Here is a 23431-nt window from a genome sequence, read left to right on the forward strand (position 1 = left end):
TGTCTTTGTGAAATAAACTGGATCTCATATAATCAAGGCTACATGTGTCGTACGCGCTGCTGGCCAACAGAGGGCGCCGTCCACACACGAGCATGTACTTTTAAATAACCAGAACTTTTCAAACGGTTTGGTTTGTCATGAACGTCACAGATGTTCGTATGACGCTGCACACGTATGAACATGATCAACATGTATGACGCTGCACACGTATGAACATGATCGACATGTTCAGGATTAGAACCACGTTCAGAGATCAGAGGATTTGCGACCACTGCACCGCTGTGGCCCTACAGGGGCCGCTATTGTGCCCACCACATGTTATTGTCCTGATGTGATCAATGTCAATAAACAGAAACACTGCACTTCAGCCTCTCTGTGTGAATCATCAAACCTGCAGGGGGCGCTAGTGCGTCCAAATCCTTTGATTTATAGCATTGGACGGCCGTATCTGTGGAGCTGTCCACAAGCTCCTGCAGGGGGCGCTGTTCGTCCCATTGGTTTTATTGTTTTTGTTTTTCAGATAAACTCATTTTTTGACTCCACATGAATTATGTCCTCTCACCTACAGGGGGCGATATCGCGGCCAATGCCACATTTTTTTTGCTGCTAGATATATATATATATATATATATATATATATAAAAAAAAAAAAAAAACTCTTCCTCACCCTCCGTGGGCGGTCTCTCTTTTTCCTCCTGCTCGGGTCCTCTACCAGAGGCCTGGGAGCTTGAGGGTTCTGCGCAGTATCTTTGCTGTTCCTAGAACTGCACTTTTCTGGACCGAGATGTCTGATGTATTTCCTGGGATCTGCTGGAGCCGCTCCTCCAGTTTGGGGGTCACTGCCCCGAGTGCCCCAACGACCACGGGCACCACTGATGCTTCACCCTCCAGGTTTCCTCCAGCTCTTCTCTGAGCCCCTGGTGTTTCTCTAGTTCCTCCTGTTCCTTTTTCCTGATGTTGAAGTCTTGGTGTTGCTATGTCGACCACAGCGGCTCCTCTGCTCTTTGTCTCCACCACAATGTCCGGTTGGTTCATCACCTTCTGTCCGTCTGGATCTGGACGTCCCACAGGATCTTGGCTCGGTCGTTCTCCACCACCTTTGGAGGTGTTTCCCACTTTGACCTTGGGGTTTCCAGCCCAGACTCTGCACAGATGTTCCTGTACACTATACCAGCCACTTGGTTATGGCTCCATGTAAGCTTTCCCTGCAGCATCTTACACCTGCAGTTATGTTCTTACACCTGCAGTTATGTTCTTACACCTGCAGTTATGTTCTTACACCTGCAGTTATGTTCTTACACCTGCAGTTATGTTCTTACACCTGCAGTTATGTTCTTACACCTGCAGTTATGTTCTTACACCTGCAGTTATGTTCTTACACCTGCAGTTATGTTCTTACACCTGCAGTTATGTTCTTACACCTGCAGTTATGTTCTTACACCTGCAGTTATGTTCTTACACCTGCAGTTATGTTCTTACACCTGCAGTTATGTGCTGGATTGTCTCATTGGCCTCTTTGCACAGTCTACACCTGGGGTCTTGTCTGGTGTGGTAGATCTGGGCCTATATATGTATTTATATATATATATATATATATATATATATATATATATATATATATATATATATATATATATAAATACATATATATATACAGTATATATACATATACGAAAAAAGCAACAATCAAACAAATCTCTAACTAAAATGAACTTTTAGATTTGGGTAAAACTGGAGTTAAAGGGGGGGTATCATCCTGTTATTCTGTCACTCCCTCATTAAAAACATGGCTGAAGTGTTGCCTTGGCACATTCACGTATTTCTGAGTAATCTGTAAAAACTCTGATGGCGGCCATTTTAGGGACAGGTTTGCCTGAGTCCTCCTAGGAACGCAGAGCAGAACATCTGCAGGGCATCAGGTTTACAAACGTGTCGAGCTCTTCTACTTCAGTCGTAGTACTTTTACTGCAGTACTTTTACTGCAGTACTTTTACTGCAGTACTTTTACTGCCTTTCGGGGAAACGTTTGGATCAATCGTCTCTGATCAGAATCCCGCGCTCTGATTGGTCGGTGAGCGGCGTCACCGTGACAACGACCTGATGATCAATAACAGAGATCGGAAAAACTCTGACCCACTTTAGCCCAGACCCAGAGGAGGACCAGGACTAAACCGGGACTAAACCAGGACTAAACCAGGACTAAACCAGGACTAAACCAGGTCTAAACCGGGACTAAACCAGGACTAAACCAGGTCTAAACCAGGACTAAACCAGGACTAAACCGGGACTAAACCAGGACTAAACCAGGACTAAACCAGGTCTAAACCAGGTCTAAACCAGGACTAAACCAGGACTAAACCAGGACTAAACCAGGACTAAAGAGGGACTAAACCAGGACTAAACCAGGACTAAACCAGGACTAAACCAGGACTAAACCAGGACTAAAGAGGGACTAAAGAGGGACTAAACCAGGACTAAACCAGGACTAAACCAGGACTAAACCAGGACTAAAGAGGGACTAAAGAGGGACTAAACCAGGACTAAACCAGGACTAAACCAGGACTAAACCAGGACTAAACCAGGACTAAAGAGGGACTAAACCAGGACTAAACCAGGACTAAAGAGGGACTAAACCAGGACTAAACCAGGACTAAACCAGGACTAAACCAGGACTAAACCAGGACTAAACCAGGACTAAACCAGGACTAAAGAGGGACTAAACCAGGACTAAACCAGGACTGAAGAGGGACTAAACCAGGACTAAACCAGGACTAAACCAGGACTAAACCAGGACTAAACCAGGACTAAACCAGGACTGAAGAGGGACTAAACCAGGACTAAACCAGGACTAAACCAGGACTAAACCAGGACTGAAGAGGGACTAAACCAGGACTAAAGAGGGACTAAACCAGGACTAAACCAGGACTAAACCAGGACTAAACCAGGACTAAACCAGGACTAAACCAGGACTAAACCAGGACTAAAGAGGGACTAAACCAGGACTAAACCAGGACTAAACCAGGTCTAAACCAGGACTAAACCAGGACTAAACCAGGACTAAAGAGGGACTAAACCAGGACTAAAGAGGAACTAAACCAGGACTAAACCGGGACTAAACCGGGTCTAAGCCAGGACTAAACCAGGACTAAACCAGGACTAAACCAGGACTAAACCAGGACTAAACCAGGACTAAAGAGGGACTAAACCAGGACTAAACCAGGTCTAAACCAGGACTAAAGAGGGACTAAACCAGGACTAAACCAGGTCTAAACCAGGGCTAAACCAGGACTAAAGAGGGACTAAACCAGGACTAAACCAGGACTAAACCAGGACTAAACCGGGTCTAAGCCAGGACTAAACCAGGACTAAAGAGGGACTAAACCAGGACTAAACCAGGTCTAAACCAGGGCTAAACCAGGACTAAAGAGGGACTAAACCAGGACTAAACCAGGACTAAACCAGGACTAAACCGGGTCTAAGCCAGGACTGGGACCTGAGACGGGGCGACGCTGTGATGGAGCCAGGGCTGGTGCTGCTCCTCGTCTGGACTCTGGCCTCGGCCGCCGCAGGTCGGTCACTCTTTAAATCCTCTGAACCTTCGGCTTTACCCAAATCTAAAAGTGAAAACACACGACTAAAAATAATAATCATTTAATCAGTATAAAAAGTACAAACATAAAAGGTTTTAATGACGTTTTGTCGGTCTTAGCTTTCAAATGAGCCCAGAGGCTGTAAAGCTTTAGATTTGGGTAAAGCTGCACTGGAGGTGAACAGGTTTAAGCGGCGGTAACTACGGTAACGGGTCCATTTAAAACGTGACCTCGCTGAACCTTTGTCTCCTGTTGCCCTGGAAACGATACAAATGTTCAGAGACGATAAACGCTCTGACCCTGAGTCCCTCTGGGGCGAAACAGCGCCCCCTGGTGTCTGCACAGAACACCACCACTGCAACTGTCCCCTATACAGACTAATGGAATCACGAAGAAGAGGCTAACAGGCTAACAGTCTAACGGGCTAACAGGCTAACGGGCTAACAGTCTAACGGGCTAACAGGCTAACGGGCTAACAGGCTAACGGGCTAAAAGGCTAACATACTAACAGGCTAAAAGGCTAACAGGCTAACGGGCTAACAGGCTAACAGGCTAAAAGGCTAACGGGCTAAAAGGCTAACGGGCTAACAGTCTAACGGGCTAACATGCTAACGGGCTAAAAGGCTAACTGGCTAATGGGCTAACGGGCTAACATGCTAACGGGCTAAAAGGCTAACAGGCTAAAGGGCTAACGGGCTAAAAGGCTAACGGGCTAAAAGGCTAACAGGCTACCGGGCTAACATGCTAACGGGCTAAAAGGCTAACAGGCTAAAGGGCTAACGGGCTAAAAGGCTAACGGGCTAAAAGGCTAACAGGCTAACGGGCTAAAAGGCTAACATGCTAACGGGCTAAAAGGCTAGCAGACTAAAAGGCTAACGGGCTAAAAGGCTAACAGAATAACGGGCTAAAAGGCTAACAGGCTAATGGGCTACAGGCTAACGGGCTAACAGCCTAACGGGCTAAAAGGCTAACATACTAACGGGCTAAAAGGCTAACAGGCTAATGGGCTACAGGCTAACGGGCTAACATGCTCACGGGCTAAAAGGCTAACATGCTAACTGGGTAAAAGGCTAGCAGGCTAACGGGCTAACAGGCTAACGGGCTAAAAGGGTAACATGCTAACGGGCTAAAAGGCTAGCAGGCTAACGGGCTAACAGGCTAATGGGCTACAGGCTAGCATGCTAACGGGCTAACAGGCTAACGGGCTAACATGCTAACGGGCTAAAAGGCTAACGGGCTAACGAGCTAACGGGCTAACTGTGGGCTAACGGGCTAACAGGCTAACGGTCGAGGTCAACGGTGCGTGTGAGGCCGGGAGCGTGCACGTGAGGCCGGGAGCGTGCACGTGAGGCAGTGGGTCAGTGTGTGAGGACGGATCGTTAACATTGGCAGATAAACCCTGACTCCGCCTCTGTCCCATCAGCCCCAAACAGCCTGTAGTTTAAACTGAGGCGTAACCATGGTAACCGTCTGTCTGTCCTGGCCCCTCCCCTGACCCCTCCCGTCTCCTCCCCTGACTCCGCCCCTGACTCCTCCCCTGACCCCGCCCCTGCAGGTGCGGAGGCTCACCAGGACCCCGCCCTCCTCATGGTGCACACAGACGCTCTGCTGGACTCGCTCCTGGACCTGCTGGAGTCCGGGAGCCGCTCAGACCTGACCGTCCGAGTCCAGACCCCGGAGCGGGACCAGGTGGAGATCTTCCCCGTCCACGCCCTCATCCTGACCATTCACAGCCCCGTGCTCGGTCACATGATCCAGACCCGGAGCACCCGCGAGCTGCAGCTGACGGAGAGTCCGGAGACGGCCCGAGTGTTCGGCCGCTTCATCAGGTCAGGGTCTCCTGTAGGTGGCGCTGTCTCTCCTGTAGGTGGTGCTGTCTCCTGTAGGTGGTGCTGTCTCCTGTAGGTGGTGCTGTCTCCTGTAGGTGGCGCTGTCTCCTGTAGGTGGTGCTGTCTCCCTCCTGTAGGTGGCGCTGTCTCCTGTAGGTGGCGCTGTCTCCTGTAGGTGGTGCTCTCTAACGCCACCTCTTCAATTTTTTTCAAGAAAAATGGAAGAAAAAATGGAAGAAAAAAAATGGAAGAAAAAATTGAAGAAAAAAAATTGAAAAAACATTGAAAAAAAATGGAAAAAAATGAAAACAAAATGGAAGAAAAAAATGGAAGAAAAAATGGAAGAAAAAAATGGAAGAAAAAAATGGAAGAAACGTGAAGAAAAAAATTGAAGAAAAAAAATGAAAAAAAAAAATGGAAGAAAAAATTGAAAAAAAGAAAATGTAAGAAAAAAATTTAAAAAAAAAATGGAAGAAAAAAATGGAAGAAAAAAAATGTAAGAAAATTGATGAAAAAAATTGAAGAAAAAAAATAAAAATAAAAAATTGACGGAAAAATTGAAAAAAAAACATTTGAAAAAAAAATGGAAGGAAAAAAATGGAAGAAACAAATTGAAGCTCCCTCCCGTAGGTACCTGTATTCCGGGGAGATGGCGCTCTCTCCTGTAGGGGGCGCTCTCTCACGCCTCTCCCTCCCGTAGGTACCTGTATTCCGGGGAGATGGCGCTCTCTCCTGTAGGGGGCGCTCTCTCACGCCTCTCCCTCCCGTAGGTACCTGTATTCCGGGGAGATGGCGCTCTCTCCTGTAGGGGGCGCTCTCTCACGCCTCTCCCTCCCGTAGGTACCTGTATTCCGAGGAGATGGCGCTCTCTCCTGTAGGGGGCGCTCTCTCACGCCTCTCCCTCCCGTAGGTACCTGTATTCCGAGGAGATGGCGCTCTCTCCTGTAGGGGGCGCTCTCTCACGCCTCTCCCTCCCGTAGGTACCTGTATTCCGGGGAGATGGCGCTCTCTCCTGTAGGGGGCGCTCTCTCACGCCTCTCCCTCCCGTAGGTACCTGTATTCCGAGGAGATGGCGCTCTCTCCTGTAGGGGGCGCTCTCTCACGCCTCTCCCTCCTGTAGGTACCTGTATTCCGGGGAGATGGCGCTCTCTCCTGTAGGGGGCGCTCTCTCACGCCTCTCCCTCCCGTAGGTACCTGTATTCCGGGGAGATGGCGCTCTCTCCTGTAGGGGGCGCTCTCTCACGCCTCTCCCTCCCGTAGGTACCTGTATTCCGGGGAGATGGCGCTCTCTCTGGACGACGCGGTGTCTCTGCACAGACTCGCCTGTAAATACAATGTGAGCTCTTTGAGGCGGGGCCTGAGCGAGCACATGACCCAAAGCCTGGCCTGGGATTGGCCGATGGAGCTGGTGGCGTCCTGGCTGGAGTACGCCGTGCAGGTGAGCGAGAGATCGCGACAAGATCGGATCGGAAATATGAATATTTTAAAGATACAGATTATCTCCAATGTCAAGAAATGGGGACAAAATTTAAGAAAAAATGTAAGAACAAATTTTAAGAAAAAAATTGAAGAAAAAAAATTAAAAAAAATAAAATGGAAGAAAAAAAATGAAGAAAAAAATTGAAAAAAAAATGAAGAAAAAAATGGAAGAAGAAATTGAAAAAATTGAAGAAAAAAATTTACAAAAAAAAATGAAAAAATTGAAGAAAAAAATTGAAAAAAAATTGAAAAAAAATTGAAAAAAAAAATGAAAAAAAATTGAAGAAAAATTGAAGAAAAAAATCTAAGAAAATTGAAGAAAAAATTGATGAAAAAAATTGAAGAAAAAATTGAAGAAAAAAATTGACAACAAAAATTGAAAAAATTGAAGAAAAAATTGATGAAAAAATTGAAGAAAAAAATTGAAAAAAAATGGAAGAAAAAAATTGATGAAAAAATTGAAAAAAAATTGAAGAAAAAAATTGAAGAAAAAAATTGAAGAAAAAAATTGAAAAAAAATTGAAGAAAAAAATTGAAGAAAAAATTTATGAAAAAAATTGAATTAAAAAATAGAAGAAAAAAATTGAAGAAAAAAATTGAAGAAAAAAATTGAAGAAAAAAATTGAAGAAAAAAATTGAAGAAAAATTGAAGAGAAAAATGATGAAAAAAATTGAATTAAAAATTGATGAAAAAAATTGATGAAAAAAATTGAAGAAAAAATTGAAGAAAAAAATTGAAAAAAAATTGAAGAAAAAAATTGAAGAAAAAAATTGATGAAAAAATGGAAGAAAAAAATTGAAGAAAAAAATTGAAGAAAAAATTGATGAAAAAATTGAATTAAAAAATAGAAGAAAAAAATTGAAGAAAAAAATCGAAAAAAATTGAAGAAAAAAATTGAAGAAAAAAATTGAAGAAAAAAATTGAAGAAAAATTGAAGAGAAAAATGATGAAAAAAATTGAAGAAAAAAATGGAATTAAAAAATTGAAGAAAAAAATTTAATTAAAAAATCGAAAAAAATTGAAGAGAAAAATGATGAAAAAAATTGAATTAAAAATTGATGGAAAAAATTGGATTAAAAAATTGAAGGAAAAAATTGAAGGAAAAAATTGAAGTAAAAATGGCAAATGATGAGGGAAAATGCAGAGAAAAGTGTGGACTAAAATGAGAACAACCACGTTTGCATATTTCTGCAGATGGGGGAGGCGTGGCTCCGGGACAGGTGCGTGGAGGCCCTGGCGTTGAACCTCCGTGAGCTCCTGGACAGCGGAGACTTCGCGTCGCTGAGTCCGGACCTGCTCCTGGCTCTGCTCCCGCGCTCAGACCTGGTCCTGGACTCGGAGCTGCAGCTGCTCACGGCCGTGGAGACCTGGATCCAGACCAACGACCCCGACGGGCTGACGGCGGAGAGCGTGCTGAGGGCGGTGCGCTACGCCATGATCCCCCCCCAGGTGAGCGATCCATCTGTCTATATACATGATCCCCCCCCAGGTGAACTACATCTGTCTATATACATGATCCCCCCCCAGGTGAACGATCCATCTGTCTATATACATGATCCCCCCCCAGGTGAACTACATCTGTCTATATACATGATCCCCCCCCAGGTGAACTATCCATCTGTCTATATACATGATCCCCCCAGGTGAACTGTACATCTGTCTATATACATGATCCCCCCAGGTGAACTATACATCTGTCTATATACATGATCCCCCCCCAGGTGAACTATCCATCTGTCTATATACATGATCCCCCCCAGGTGAACTATCCATCAGTCTATATACATGATCCCCCCAGGTAAACTATCCATCTGTCTATATACATGATCCCCCCCAGGTGAACTATCCATCTGTCTATATACATGACCCCCCCAGGTAAACTACATCTGTCTATATACATGATCCCCCCAGGTAAACTACATCTGTCTATATACATGACCCCCCCAGGTAAACTACATCTGTCTATATACATGATCCCCCCCAGGTGAACTACATCTGTCTATATACATGATCCCCCCCAGGTGAACTATCCATCTGTCTATATACATGATCCCCCCCAGGTGAACTATCCATCTGTCTATATACATGATCCCCCCAGGTAAACTATCCATCTGTCTATATACATGATCCCCCCCAGGTGAACTACATCTGTCTATATACATGATCCCCCCCAGGTGAACTATCCATCTGTCTATATACATGATCCCCCCCAGGTGAACTATCCATCTGTCTATATACATGATCCCCCCCAGGTAAACTATCCATCTGTCTATATACATGATCCCCCCCAGGTGAACTATCCATCTGTCTATATACATGATCCCCCCCCAGGTGAACTACATCTGTCTATATACATGATCCCCCCCAGGTGAACTATCCATCTGTCTATATACATGATCCCCCCAGGTAAATTCTCCATCTGTCTATATACATGATCCCCCCCAGGTAAACTATCCATCTGTCTATATACATGATCCCCCCCAGGTAAACTATCCATCTGTCTATATACATGATCCCCCCCCAGGTGAACTATCCATCTGTCTATATACATGATCCCCCCAGGTAAATTCTCCATCTGTCTATATACATGATCCCCCCCAGGTAAACTATCCATCTGTCTATATACATGATCCCCCCCAGGTGAACTATCCATCTGTCTATATACATGATCCCCCCCCAGGTAAACTATCCATCTGTCTATATACATGATCCCCCCCAGGTAAACTATCCATCTGTCTATATACATGATCCCCCCAGGTAAACTATCCATCTGTCTATATACATGATCCCCCCCAGGTGAACTGTACATCTGTCTATATACATGATCCCCCCCCAGGTGAACTATCCATCTGTCTATATACATGATCCCCCCCAGGTGAACTACATCTGTCTATATACATGATCCCCCCAGGTGAACTATCCATCTGTCTATATACATGATCCCCCCCAGGTGAACTACATCTGTCTATATACATGATCCCCCCCCAGGTGAACTATCCATCTGTCTATATACATGATCCCCCCCCAGGTGAACTATCCATCTGTCTATATACATGATCCCCCCCAGGTGAACTATCCATCTGTCTATATACATGATCCCCCCCCAGGTGAACTATCCATCTGTCTATATACATGATCCCCCCAGGTAAACTATCGATATAATGATGTAGTGATCCTCTCCTTGTAGGAGCTGTAGTGATGTAGTTCCTCTCCTTGTAGGAGCTGTAATGATGTAGTGATGTAGTGATCCTCTCTGTAGGAGCTGTAATGATCCTCTCCTTGTAGGAGCTGTAATGATGTAATGATCCTCTCCTTGTAGGAGCTGTAGTGATGTAGTGATGTAATGATCCTCTCCTTGTAGGAGCTGTAATGATCCTCTCCTTGTAGGAGCTGTAATGATCCTCTCCTTGTAGGAGCTGTAATGATGTAGTGATGTAATGATCCTCTCCTTGTAGGAGCTGTAATGATCCTCTCCTTGTAGGAGCTGTAATGATGTAGTGATGTAATGATCCTCTCCTTGTAGGAGCTGTAATGATGTAGTGATGTAATGATCCTCTCCCTGTAGGAGCTGTAATGATCCTCTCCTTGTAGGAGCTGTAGTGATGTAGTGATGTAATGATCCTCTCCTTGTAGGAGCTGTAATGATCCTCTCCTTGTAGGAGCTGTAATGATCCTCTCCTTGTAGGAGCTGTAATGATGTAGTGATGTAATGATCCTCTCCTTGTAGGAGCTGTAATGATCCTCTCCTTGTAGGAGCTGTAGTGATGTAGTGATGTAATGATCCTCTCCTTGTAGGAGCTGTAATGATGTAGTGATGTAATGATCCTCTCCCTGTAGGAGCTGTAATGATCCTCTCCTTGTAGGAGCTGTAATGATGTAGTGATGTAATGATCCTCTCCCTGTAGGAGCTGTAATGATCCTCTCCTTGTAGGAGCTGTAGTGATGTAGTGATGTAATGATCCTCTCCCTGTAGGAGCTGTAATGATGTAGTGATGTAATGATCCTCTCCTTGTAGGAGCTGTAATGATGTAGTGATGTAATGATCCTCTCCCTGTAGGAGCTGTAATGATCCTCTCCTTGTAGGAGCTGTAATGATGTAGTGATGTAATGATCCTCTCCCTGTAGGAGCTGTAATGATCCTCTCCTTGTAGGAGCTGTAATGATGTAGTGATGTAATGATCCTCTCCCTGTAGGAGCTGTAGTGATGTAGTGATGTAGCGATCCTCTCCTTGTAGGAGCTGTAGTGATGTAGTGATGTAGCGATCCTCTCCTTGTAGGAGCTGTAGTGATGTAGTGATCCTCTCCTTGTAGGAGCTGTAATGATGTAATGATCCTCTCCTTGTAGGAGCTGTAATGATCCTCTCCTTGTAGGAGCTGTAATGATGTAGTGATGTAATGATCCTCTCCTTGTAGGAGCTGTAATGATCCTCTCCTTGTAGGAGCTGTAATGATGTAGTGATGTAATGATCCTCTCCTTGTAGGAGCTGTAATGATGTAGTGATGTAATGATCCTCTCCCTGTAGGAGCTGTAGTGATGTAGTGATGTAGCGATCCTCTCCTTGTAGGAGCTGTAGTGATGTAGTGATCCTCTCCTTGTAGGAGCTGTAATGATGTAATGATCCTCTCCTTGTAGGAGCTGTAATGATGTAATGATCCTCTCCTTGTATGAGCTGTAGTGATGTAGTGATCCTCTCCTTGTAGGAGCTGTAGTGATGTAGTGATCCTCTCCTTGTAGGAGCTGTAATGATGTAATGATCCTCTCCTTGTAGGAGCTGTAGTGATGTAGTGATCCTCTCCTTGTAGGAGCTGTAATGATGTAATGATCCTCTCCTTGTAGGAGCTGTAATGATGTAATGATCCTCTCCTTGTATGAGCTGTAGTGATGTAGTGATCCTCTCCTTGTAGGAGCTATAATGATGTAATGATCCTCTCTGTAGGAGCTGTTCCGCCTCCAGTCCCAGTCCTCGGTCCTGTCCCGGTACCAGGCCTCTGTGAGGGACCTGCTGTTCCTGTCGTTCCAGTTCCACTCGGGCTCCGCTCTGACCATGAGCCGCTTCCTGGACCTGAACTGTTCTCTGTTTCTGCCTCGGGTTTATCTGAGCGCCGAGTGGGGCGGAGCCTGGAGCCTGGCGGGGCCAATCAGAGAGGAGCGCCACACCTCCATCACCACACTGCTCGGTACTTACATTCGCTCACAGCAGGGGGCGCTGTCTCTTCTTCTGCTGTAGAGACTGAAACATGAGTCTCTTCTTCTGCTGTAGAGACATGAGTCTCTTCTTCTGCTGTAGAAACATGAGTCTCTTCTTCTGCTGCAGAGACTGAAACATGAGTCTCTTCTTCTGCTGTAGAAACATGAGTCTCTTCTTCTGCCGTAGAAACATGAGTCTCTTCTTCTGCTGTAGAAACATGAGTCTCTTCTTCTGCTGTAGAAACATGAGTCTCTTCTTCTGCTGTAGAAACATGAGTCTCTTCTTCTGCTGTAGAAACATGAGTCTCTTCTTCTGCTGCAGAGACTGAAACATGAGTCTCTTCTTCTGCTGTAGAAACATGAGTCTCTTCTTCTGCTGTAGAAACATGAGTCTCTTCTTCTGCTGTAGAAACATGAGTCTCTTCTTCTGCTGTAGAAACATGAGTCTCTTCTTCTGCTGTAGAAACATGAGTCTCTTCTTCTGCTGTAGAAACATGAGTCTCTTCTTCTGCTGTAGAAACATGAGTCTCTTCTTCTGCTGTAGAGACTGAAACATGAGTCTCTTCTTCTGCTGTAGAAACATGAGTCTCTTCTTCTGCAGGTCCCAGCGGCTCAGACCGGAGCAGGCGTGTCCTGTGGAACCTGGTGCTGTCTCCGCGGTGGCGCCCCCTGCAGTCCGGCTCCGCGGGCCCTGACGCTCAGAGCGTCCTGGGGCCCCGGGTCACGGTCAGCCCGGCCACCGCGGGGCCCGACATGGCCGGGATCCACTTCCAGAAGAGCCTCCTGGTGGTGACGGGCGGGAACAGCAGGCTCTGCAGCTTCCACCTCAGCAGCGCCGAGAGTCCGGACTGTCTACGAACTCAAGACCTGCTCCAGGACACGCTGAGGCTCCACCTGGTGCTGCGGCCGAGCTACCACCGCCTCGACTGAAGCTCCACCTGGTGCTGCGGCCGAGCTACCACCGCCTCGACTGAAGCTCCACCTGGTGCTGCGGCCGAGCTACCACCGCCTCGACTGAAGCTCCACCTGGTGCTGCGGCCGAGCTACCACCGCCTCGACTGAAGCTCCACCTGGTGCTAAAGCTGAGCTACCACCGCCTCGACTGAAGCTCCACCTGGTGTTAAAGCTGAGCTACCACCGCCTCGACTGAAGCTCCACCTGGTGCTAAAGCTGAGCTACCACCGCCTCGACTGAAGCTCCACCTGGTGCTGCGGCCGAGCTACCACCGCCTCGACTGAAGCTCCACCTGGTGCTAAAGCCGAGCTACCACCGCCTCGACTGAAGCTCCACCTGGTGTTAAAGCTGAGCTACCACCGCCTCGACTGAAGCTCCACCTGGTGTTAAAGCTGAGCTACCACCGCCTCGACTGAAGCTCCACCTGGTGTTAAAGCTGAGCTACCACCGCCTCGACTGAAGCTCCACCTGGTGCTAAAGCCGAGCTACCACCGCCTCGACTGAAGCTCCACCTGGTGTTAAAGCTGAGCTACCACCGCCTCGACTGAAGCTCCACCTGGTGTTAAAGCTGAGCTACCACCGCCTCCACTGAAGCTCCACCTGGTGCTAAAGCTGAGCTACCACCGCCTCGACTGAAGCTCCACCTGGTGTTAAAGCCGAGCTACCACCGCCTCGACTGAAGCTCCACCTGGTGTTAAAGCCGAGCTACCACCGCCTCGACTGAAGCTCCACCTGGTGCTAAAGCTGAGCTACCACCGCCTCGACTGAAGCTCCACCTGGTGCTAAAGCCGAGCTACCACCGCCTCGACTGAAGCTCCACCTGGTGCTAAAGCCGAGCTACCACCGCCTCGACTGAAGCTCCACCTGGTGCTAAAGCTGAGCTACCACCGCCTCGACTGAAGCTCCACCTGGTGCTAAAGCCGAGCTACCACCGCCTCGACTGAAGCTCCACCTGGTGCTAAAGCCGAGCTACCACCGCCTCGACTGAAGCTCCACCTGGTGCTAAAGCTGAGCTACCACCGCCTCGACTGAAGCTCCACCTGGTGCTAAAGCTGAGCTACCACCGCCTCGACTGAAGCTCCACCTGGTGCTAAAGCCGAGCTACCACCGCCTCGACTGAAGCTCCACCTGGTGTTAAAGCTGAGCTACCACCGCCTCGACTGAAGCTCCACCTGGTGCTAAAGCTGAGCTACCACCGCCTCGACTGAAGCTCCACCTGGTGTTAAAGCTGAGCTACCACCGCCTCGACTGAAGCTCCACCTGGTGTTAAAGCTGAGCTACCACCGCCTCGACTGAAGCTCCACCTGGTGCTAAAGCCGAGCTACCACCGCCTCGACTGAAGCTCCACCTGGTGTTAAAGCCGAGCTACCACCGCCTCGACTGAAGCTCCACCTGGTGCTAAAGCCGAGCTACCACCGCCTCGACTGAAGCTCCACCTGGTGCTAAAGCCGAGCTACCACCGCCTCGACTGCAGCTCCACCTGGTGTTAAAGCTGAGCTACCACCGCCTCGACTGAAGCTCCACCTGGTGTTAAAGCCGAGCTACCACCGCCTCGACTGAAGCTCCACCTGGTGTTAAAGCCGAGCTACCACCGCCTCGACTGAAGCTCCACCTGGTGTTAAAGCCGAGCTACCACCGCCTCGACTGAAGCTCCACCTGGTGTTAAAGCTGAGCTACCACCGCCTCGACTGAAGCTCCACCTGGTGCTAAAGCCGAGCTACCACCGCCTCGACTGAAGCTCCACCTGGTGTTAAAGCCGAGCTACCACCGCCTCGACTGAAGCTCCACCTGGTGTTAAAGCCGAGCTACCACCGCCTCGACTGTTGCTCCACCTGATGCTAAAGCTGAGCTACCACCGCCTCGACTGAAGCTCCACCTGGTGTTAAAGCTGAGCTACCACCGCCTCGACTGAAGCTCCACCTGGAGCTAAAGCCGAGCTACCACCGCCTCGACTGAAGCTCCACCTGGTGTTAAAGCCGAGCTACCACCGCCTCGACTGAAGCTCCACCTGGTGTTAAAGCCGAGCTACCACCGCCTCGACTGAAGCTCCACCTGGTGTTAAAGCCGAGCTACCACCGCCTCGACTGAAGCTCCACCTGGTGTTAAAGCTGAGCTACCACCGCCTCGACTGAAGCTCCACCTGGTGTTAAAGCCGAGCTACCACCGCCTCGACTGAAGCTCCACCTGGTGTTAAAGCCGAGCTACCACCGCCTCGACTGAAGCTCCACCTGGTGCTAAAGCCGAGCTACCACCGCCTCGACTGAAGCTCCACCTGGTGCTAAAGCCGAGCTACCACCGCCTCGACTGAAGCTCCACCTGATGCTAAAGCTGAGCTACCACCGCCTCGAAACATAAAGAGTAAATCTGTGACATTATTATTTAAAATTAGATTTTAAAAATGCAAAAAAACATTTTGTAAAAAAAGTACAATATCCTAAATGTGTAAAATGAACCAAATGAAAAGTAAAAAAGTGAAAAACCCGACGGGACAAAGAATGAAAGGAGTAGAAGTAGTTTCGTTGTGACTTTGTGATTCCTCGTGGACCTCGGGCCACAGGTTGAGAACCTCTCCTGTGTGACGTCACTCCTGTGTGACGTCACTCTCAGACCCTGTGTTTCAGACCTTCATGTTTTTCTGGTGCTGTAGAAATAAATAAACTTGATTAAAGTAAAACCGACTCAAACAGAAAGTAAAGTCTAATAAAGTTCACTCTTAACCCTGACTCTGATCTGTACTTTATTACTTTGTTACTTTATTACTTTATTACTTTGTTACTTTGTTACTTTATCCAAATACAAGTATCTTCTCCAAGTACTTTCCCTGCGCTCGTGTTAGATCTGCAGTACTTTACAGTACTTCTGTAAAGTACTTCAGAGTACTTGAGTACTGCAGTACTTCTGCCTAAGTCCCGCCCCGGACTCCAGCTCCCGTGGTGCCCCGCGCGGAGGCGGAAGTGCTCTCTCTCCTCGGTCCGGAGTCGGTGCTGCTCGTGCTCGTGTCCGGACTCTCAGACCCGGGGCCGCGCGGGGGCTCGTGCACGCTCCCGCTCCTGGTGCACGGACGCACGCGCACCGTCGTGTGAAGCTTTGTTTCTGCAGGAGGCGCGTGCACGATGCAGGGCGCGAGTGGCAGGAGAGACGGGGGCGCGCCGCACCGTCCAGGTAAGGCACGCGCACGGGCACGCACGCACACACGCACGGCTGCACGCCCTACCGCATGCACGTGACACAGCGGGGTTCGGCCGCGCACGAGCCCTAATACCGGCCACTTCCGGTCCGAGAGGTTCCTGGAAACGCGCGCGTGCGTGCGCGTGAAACCTTCCTCAGACCCAATCAGAGACAAGGGTCAGAGCTGCAGACTCCGCCCCCTGAGGGGTCTGTGAGTGACGTCCCTGTCGGTGCAGAGCTCAGAGACATGAGGGGTATGTGAGTGACGTCACGAGCCTGCTCAGGCCAAGAGCCGGATCTGTTCAGGCCTGCACAGGAATCAGCTGCAGGCAAAGAGCCGGATCTGTTCAGGCCAAGAGCCGGATCTGTTCAGGCCAAGAGCCGGATCTGTTCAGGCCAAGAGCCGGATCTGTTCAGGCCTGCACAGGAATCAGCTGCAGGCAAAGAGCCGGATCTGTTCAGGCCAAGAGCCGGATCTGTTCAGGCCTGCACAGGAATCAGCTGCAGGCAAAGAGCCGGATCTGCTCAGGCCAAGAGCCGGATCTGCTCAGGCCTGCACAGGAATCAGCTGCAGGCAAAGAGCCGGATCTGTTCAGGCCAAGAGCCGGATCTGTTCAGACGAAGAGCCGGATCTGCTCAGGCAAAGAGCCGGATCTGTTCAGGCCAAGAGCCGGATCTGTTCAGGCCAAGAGCCGGATCTGTTCAGGCCTGCACAGGAATCAGCTGCAGGCAAAGAGCCGGATCTGTTCAGGCCAAGAGCCGGATCTGCTCAGGCCTGCACAGGAATCAGCTGCAGGCAAAGAGCCGGATCTGTTCAGGCCAAGAGCCGGATCTGTTCAGACAAAGAGCCGGATCTGTTCAAGCAAAGAGCCGGATTTGCTCAGGCCAAGAGCCGGATCTGTTCAAGCAAAGAGCCGGATTTGCTCAGGCAAAGAGCCGGATCTGTTCAGGCAAAGAGCCGGATCTGTTCAGGCCAAGAGCCGGATCTGTTCAGGCAAAGAGCCGGATCTGTTCAGGCAAAGAGCCGGATCTGTTCTTTCAAAGTGCAACAGGAGAAACACAAACAAAGTTCAAACCTGTTTTATGTAAAGGAGGCGGAGCTTCGAGGCCTCTCAGGGGCCCCGGGCCGGCTTTGGGAACGACTTTCCCCTTTGAGCCAAACATGAGTGAAGCTCCGTCAGATCAGAGGCCGTTCCTCAAGGTCCAGGATCTTCTAGCCTAGCACTAGCCTAGCATTAGCCTAGCATTAGCCTAGCACTAGCCTAGCGCCACGAAACTCTTCAAACATAAGAACTGCATGAATTACAAAATAAATATCTCCAGAAATCAGCAACGCTCTGGATGAGGAGGAAGTGAGGCCTGTGTCAAACATCTGAAGTACTGTGGCGTCAGATAATACAACCTCAGCGCCTCACACAGGGATGGAGGCGCAAACACAACCTCAGCGCCTCACACAGGGATGGAGGCGCAAACACAACCTCAGCGCCTCACACAGGGATGGAGGCGCAAACACAACCTCAGTGCCTCACACAGGGATGGAGGCGCAAACACAACCTCAGTGCCTCACACAGGGATGGAGGCGCAAACACAACCTCAGCGCCTCACACAGGGATGGAGGCGCAAACACAACCTCAGCGCCTCACACAGGGATGGAGGCGCAAACACAACCTCAGTGCCTCACACAGGGATGGAGGCGCAAACACAACCTCAGTGCCTCACACAGGGATGGAGGCGCAAACACAACCTCAGCGCCTCACACAGGGATGGAGGCGCAAACACAACCTCAGCGCCTCACACAGGGATGGAGGCGCAAATACAACCTCAGCGCCTCACACAGGGATGGAGGCGCAAACACAACATCAGCGCCTCACACAGGGATGGAGGCGCAAACACAACATCAGCGCCTCACACAGGGATGGAGGCGCAAACACAACATCAGCGCCTCACACAGGGATGGAGGCGCAAATACAACCTCAGCGCCTCACACAGGGATGGAGGCGCAGGCACTAAAGTGTCTCATACGCCCCCCGGTGCCTGTCCTCAGCCACTGCGCCCTCGCTCTAAAGTCTGACCGCTCGGTTTTCGTCACGTCGTCAGAGTCAGGCTGAGCAGTCGATCACAGATACAGATACAGATACAGATACAGTCTCTGAACACGTGAACATACATGAAGGCTTTATTACATCCCAACAGCTGCGTAGCCGAGGAGTTAAGAATTTTTCATTTTAATCTTTAATCCTTTTAATATACAGCTATGTTTGAGCAAATCTGTCCAATCACGGCTCTGCTCGCACTGGCCAATCATCATCATCGTCATCATCATTTATTATCATTATTTCTATTATTTTTAGTAGCAGTAGTAGTATTAGTATTACTATTAGTATTAGTATTAGCAGTAGTAGTATTAGCATTAGCAGTAGTATTAGTAGTAGTAGTAGTAGTAGTATTAGTAGTAGTAGTAGTAGTATTAGTATTAGTAGTAGTAGTATTAGTAGTAGTAGTAGTAGTAGTATTAGTAGTAGTAGTAGTAGTATTAGTATTAGTAGTAGTAGTATTAGTAGTAGTAGTATTAGTAGTAGTAGTAGTAGTAGTATTAGCATTAGCAGTAGTATTAGTAGTAGTAGTAGTAGTAGTATTAGCATTAGCAGTAGTAGTAGCAGTAGTAGTAGCAGTAGTATTAGTATTAGCAGTAGTAGTAGTAGTAGTAGTAGCAGTAGTAGTAGTAGTATTAGTAGTAGTAGTATTAGTAGTAGTAGTATTAGTAGTAGTAGTAGTAGTAGTATTAGCATTAGCAGTAGTATTAGTAGCAGCAGTAGTAGTAGTATTAGCATTAGCAGTAGTAGTAGCAGTAGTAGTAGCAGTAGTATTAGTATTAGCAGTAGTAGTAGTAGTAGTAGTAGCAGTAGTAGTAGTAGTATTAGCATTAGCAGTAGTAGTAGCAGTAGTAGTAGCAGTAGTATTAGTATTAGCAGTATTAGTAGTAGTAGTAGTAGCAGTAGTAGTAGTAGTAGTATTAGTATTAGTAGCAGTAGTATTAGTAGTAGTAGTAGTAGTAGTATTAGTAGTAGTAGTATTAGTAGTAGTAGTATTAGCATTAGCAGTAGTAGCAGTAGTAGTAGTAGCAGTAGTAGTAGTAGTAGTAGTAGTAGTAGCAGTAGTAGTAGTAGTAGTATTAGTATTAGTATTAGCAGTAGTAGTAGTAGCAGTAGTAGTAGTAGTAGTAGCAGTAGTAGTAGTAGTAGTATTAGTATTAGTAGCAGTAGTAGCAGTAGTAGTATTAGTAGCAGTAGTAGCAGTAGTAGTAGTATTAGTAGCAGTAGTAGCAGTAGTATTAGTATTAGCATTAGCAGTAGTAGCAGTAGTAGCAGTAGTAGTAGTAGTATTAGTATTAGCATTAGCAGTAGTAGCAGTAGCAGTAGTAGTATTAGTATTAGCATCAGCAGTAGTAGCAGTAGTAGTAGTAGTAGTATTAGTATTAGTTGTAGTAGTAGCAGTAGTATTAGTATTAGCATTAGCAGTAGCAGTAGCAGTAGTAGTAGTAGTAGTAGTAGTAGTATTAGTATTAGTTGTAGTAGTAGCAGTAGTATTAGTATTAGCAGTAGCAGTAGTAGTATTATCATCTATTTTTTCACATTTTATTTATAATATTTATTTACTACTATTATATAACGTATTAGGTCAAATATATGTGTTCAGTACTATAGTATATTCAGTACTGTTTACTGTTTACTGTATCTGTGATCCACTGCTCAGCCTGATCCTGACGACGTAACGAAAAGCGAGCGGTCAGACTTTAGAGCGAGGGCGCAGTGGCTGAGGACAGGCACCGGGGGGCGTATGAGACACACTTTAGTGCCTGCGCCTCCATCCCTGTGTAATGACGCCATCAAATATCCCTTTAACAAAAACAGCTGCTTCAGGAAGAGGCAGGAACATGAATAACATCATAACATTTCAATCCAAACATTAAATATTTAACAGGTCCAGTTTATCGTGAGGCCGAATTTATCAATAAATCCACTCATTTATTCAGATGAACTTTATTTAAACCGCCGAGGATCCTGGGAAACGGCCAGAGTGTGTGAATAACTGATTCCCCCGCACTTGGCCACGCCCCATTTGTCCTGCTGGTGGCGCTGTGTGAAACCTGCTGCTCCTCTGTCTGTCCTGATGGTGGCGCTGTTGTCTGTCCTGATGGTGGCGCTGTGTTAAACCTGCTGCTCCTCTGTCTGTCCTGATGGCGGCGCTGTAATCACGCTGTGTTTAACCTGCTGCTCCTCTGTTTGTCCTGATGGTGGCGCTGTGTTTAACCTGCTGCTCCTCTGTTTGTCCTGATGGTGGCGCTGTGTTTAACCTGCTGCTCCTCTGTCTGTCCTGATGGTGGCGCTGTGTTTAACCTGCTGCTCCTCTGTCTGTCCTGATGGTGGCGCTGTGGTCTGTCCTGCTGCTCCTCTGTCTGTCCTGATGGTGGCGCTGTAACAAAGCTGTGTTTCAGGGAAGAAGAAGGCCGGTCCGAAGATTCCCAAAGAGCTGTTCGAGGCGGCGGCGGCCACGCCCAGGTCAGAGCCGCTCCTCATGTGTTATCCACAGGTGGTGCAGCAGGTGGCGCTGTTCCTCACTCTGCTGTTGTTTCCCCAGCGCTCCCAGAGACCTGGACTCCAAGGCCTGCGTGACCGTCGGAGAGAAGGTCAGACTCACCTTTGACCTCTGAAGCCCCGCCTCCACCTTCACCTCAGCTTTTGTTCCGGGTCATTCAGATCAAAACTTGTTTTAAAGCAGAAGAAGTAACGTGTTTACCTTAAAGCAGCGCTACGTAACTCCTCCCCCTACAGGCCATGAGCGCAACTGCAGGTGTCGCAGCAAGTTACGATTTTGTAACTTATTAATTGTCTTGTAGAGTAAATCCTACGCTGACAGGAAAGTGAAGGGACAGAGGGTTAAAGTGACGTTAGCCGCAGTTAGCTTTGCCCGTTAGCCTGTTAGCTTCTTCTGCGTGATTCCATTAGTGTGTATTGGTGACTCCGGTCCGGTGGCAGTCAAGTTGCAAACATGGTTTTCTGTCCAGAGACACCAGGGGGCGCTGAAAGACCCTCCAATCATCCCATAAGCACTTGTATTACCCCCACAGGGACAACGGGGAGGGTTTATTACGGTAAACACGTTACTTAGTGCTGCTTTAATAAACCCCTCCCGTAGTCCCTGTGGGGGTGATACAAGTATTAAAGGAACAGGCCAGCGTTTTTCCACACTGAGATATGTTCTTACCTGAGCTGTGACGAGTTCTTTAGGACCTGTCTGATCTTCAGTCACGTAAACACAGCGCAGACGGCGTTAGCATTTAGCCTCTCCCTCTCTCCTCTATAGCTCCAAAACAGGTCAAGATAGAAGCTACCAAGCTCTTCCACGTTTTCCCTATTTAAATATGGTTACGTGAAGTGTTCCACTACAAAGTATAATTACACACAATTAAACAATGTGGATTTTCTAAGCGGATAAAAGGGGGGACTATATTGTAAGGCGTAATAATACCAGGAGTAATTTGGCATCCGCACAGTAAAGTGAAGATTACTGCGTCTCTGAGCTCACGCTGGGGTGTTATTGATTTTCTTTCCTTTTTTTGTGATGACAGTAACGCCTGTAAAAGTGCCAAAACAGTCGACTATATAGTGCGGGCCTGTGTAGTGAATGAGGGTTAGGGACGAGTGTGGACATTTTTGTTTGTTTACTTTATTGTCCCCGTAGGGAAATTTGTTCTCTGCATTTAACCCATCCTTCGATGCTGTTGGGGCGACCCGTAAGGAGCAGTGGTCGACGGCCGTGCCGCGCCCGGGGACCCGTCTCCATGATGTGGAGCCAGGCTGGTGGTCAGAATCACCTGGCTGGAATATTCACCTATTGCACATGTTTTTAGTGGTAGGGGAAACCGGAGTACCCGGAGGAAACCTACACAGACACGGGGAGAACATGCAAACTCCACACAGAAAGGCCCCGTCCTGGTGGGAATCTAACCCGGGACCTTCTAGCTGTGAAGCGGAGGCGCTAACCGCTGCGCTACCGTGCCGCCCTTAGTAGTAGTAGTAGTAGTAGTAGTAGTAGTAGTAGTAGTAGTAGTAGTAGTAGTAGTAGTAGTAGTAGTAGTAGTAGTAGTAGTAGTATCTGTAGTATCTGTAGTAGTAGTAGTAGCAGTAGCAGTAGCAGTAGCAGTAGCAGTATTAGTAGTAGTAGTAGTAGTAGTAGTATCTGTAGTATCTGTAGTAGTAGCAGTAGTAGTAGCAGTAGTAGCAGTAGTAGTAGTAGTAGTAGTAGTAGTAGCAGTAGCAGTAGCAGCTAGCAGCTAGCAGTAGCAGCTAGCAGTAGCAGTAGTAGTATCTGTAGTATCCACATTTGGACACAGACAGTGTTTCCTTCGGTGTGTGAAAGGAGTGAAACAGTGCCCCCCCCCGGCTGGTGGCCAAAATGTGTACTGTAAAAATGATTATTATTATGATTATGATTATTATTATGATTGTTATGATTGTTATTATGATGGTGACAGTTCCATGTTTGGGGCAGATCTTCGAGGTGGAGGCCGACGACCTGCTGCAGATCTCGGAGCTCGGTCGAGGAGCTTACGGCGTCGTGGACAAGATGAGACACGTCCCCAGTGACACCATCATGGCCGTCAAGGTGAGAGACCATCGACCTCATCGGGTTTAGAGCTTCAGGTGGAACGTGAAGAACTAAGACTGGTTCCTCTCCCGTTCCTCTGGACTCAGCATGAGCTCCTCCACAGACATAAAGCACCTCCAGCTCCTCCACAGACATGAAGAACCTCCAGCTCCTCCACAGACACAAAGAACCTCCAGCTCCTCCACAGACACAAAGAACCTCCAGCTCCTCCACAGACACAAAGAACCTCCAGCTCCTCCACAGACACAAAGAACCTCCACCTCCTCCACAGACACAAAGAACCTCCAGCTCCTCCACAGACACAAACAACCTCCAGCTCCTCCACAGACACAAAGAACCTCCAGCTCCTCCACAGACACAAAGAACCTCCAGCTCCTCCACAGACACAAAGCACCTCCACCTCCTCCACAGACACAAAGAACCTCCAGCTCCTCCACAGACACACAGAACCTCCAGCTCCTCCACAGACACACAGAACCTCCAGCTCCTCCACAGACACAAAGCACCTCCAGCTCCTCCACAGACACACAGAACCTCCAGCTCCTCCACAGAC

The 23431-nt window shown here is 47.9% G+C and overlaps 3 protein-coding genes across 3 annotated transcripts in view; all 3 read left to right on the plus strand.

The window, feature by feature from the left end:
- The first annotated feature begins 5169 nt into the window (after nt 1-5169).
- On the plus strand, nt 5170-6144 carry LOC306978684 (BTB/POZ domain-containing protein 17-like). Its single transcript, XM_079577338.1, has 2 exons — nt 5170-5436; nt 6088-6144. Exons 1-2 carry the CDS (start codon nt 5178-5180, stop codon nt 6117-6119), a joined length of 291 nt encoding a protein of 96 aa, XP_079433464.1. The 5' UTR covers nt 5170-5177; the 3' UTR covers nt 6120-6144.
- A 554-nt stretch (nt 6145-6698) lies between these two features.
- LOC306978806 (BTB/POZ domain-containing protein 17-like) lies at nt 6699-13017 on the plus strand (the record flags this gene model as incomplete). Its single annotated transcript, XM_079577486.1, has 4 exons — nt 6699-6857; nt 8094-8348; nt 11837-12077; nt 12689-13017. 4 exons carry the CDS (start codon nt 6699-6701, stop codon nt 13015-13017), a joined length of 984 nt encoding a protein of 327 aa, XP_079433612.1.
- Nucleotides 13018-15985: 2968 nt separating this feature from the next.
- The window catches only part of LOC306978681 (dual specificity mitogen-activated protein kinase kinase 6-like), a gene marked incomplete at its 3' end in the record, with an annotated part of 20543 nt that continues 13097 nt past the window's right edge, over nt 15986-23431 (plus strand). The window contains exons 1-4 of the mRNA XM_079577331.1: nt 15986-16203; nt 20705-20768; nt 20848-20896; nt 22762-22875. Of these exons, the coding sequence (XP_079433457.1) occupies nt 16155-16203; nt 20705-20768; nt 20848-20896; nt 22762-22875 (276 nt within the window). The 5' untranslated portion in view covers nt 15986-16154. The remainder of the gene's footprint in view (nt 16204-20704; nt 20769-20847; nt 20897-22761; nt 22876-23431) is intronic.

The sequence above is a fragment of the Gobius niger genome (genome assembly GCF_951799975.1).
Source record: "Gobius niger genome assembly, chromosome: 19".
Taxonomy (NCBI): domain Eukaryota; kingdom Metazoa; phylum Chordata; class Actinopteri; order Gobiiformes; family Gobiidae; genus Gobius; species Gobius niger.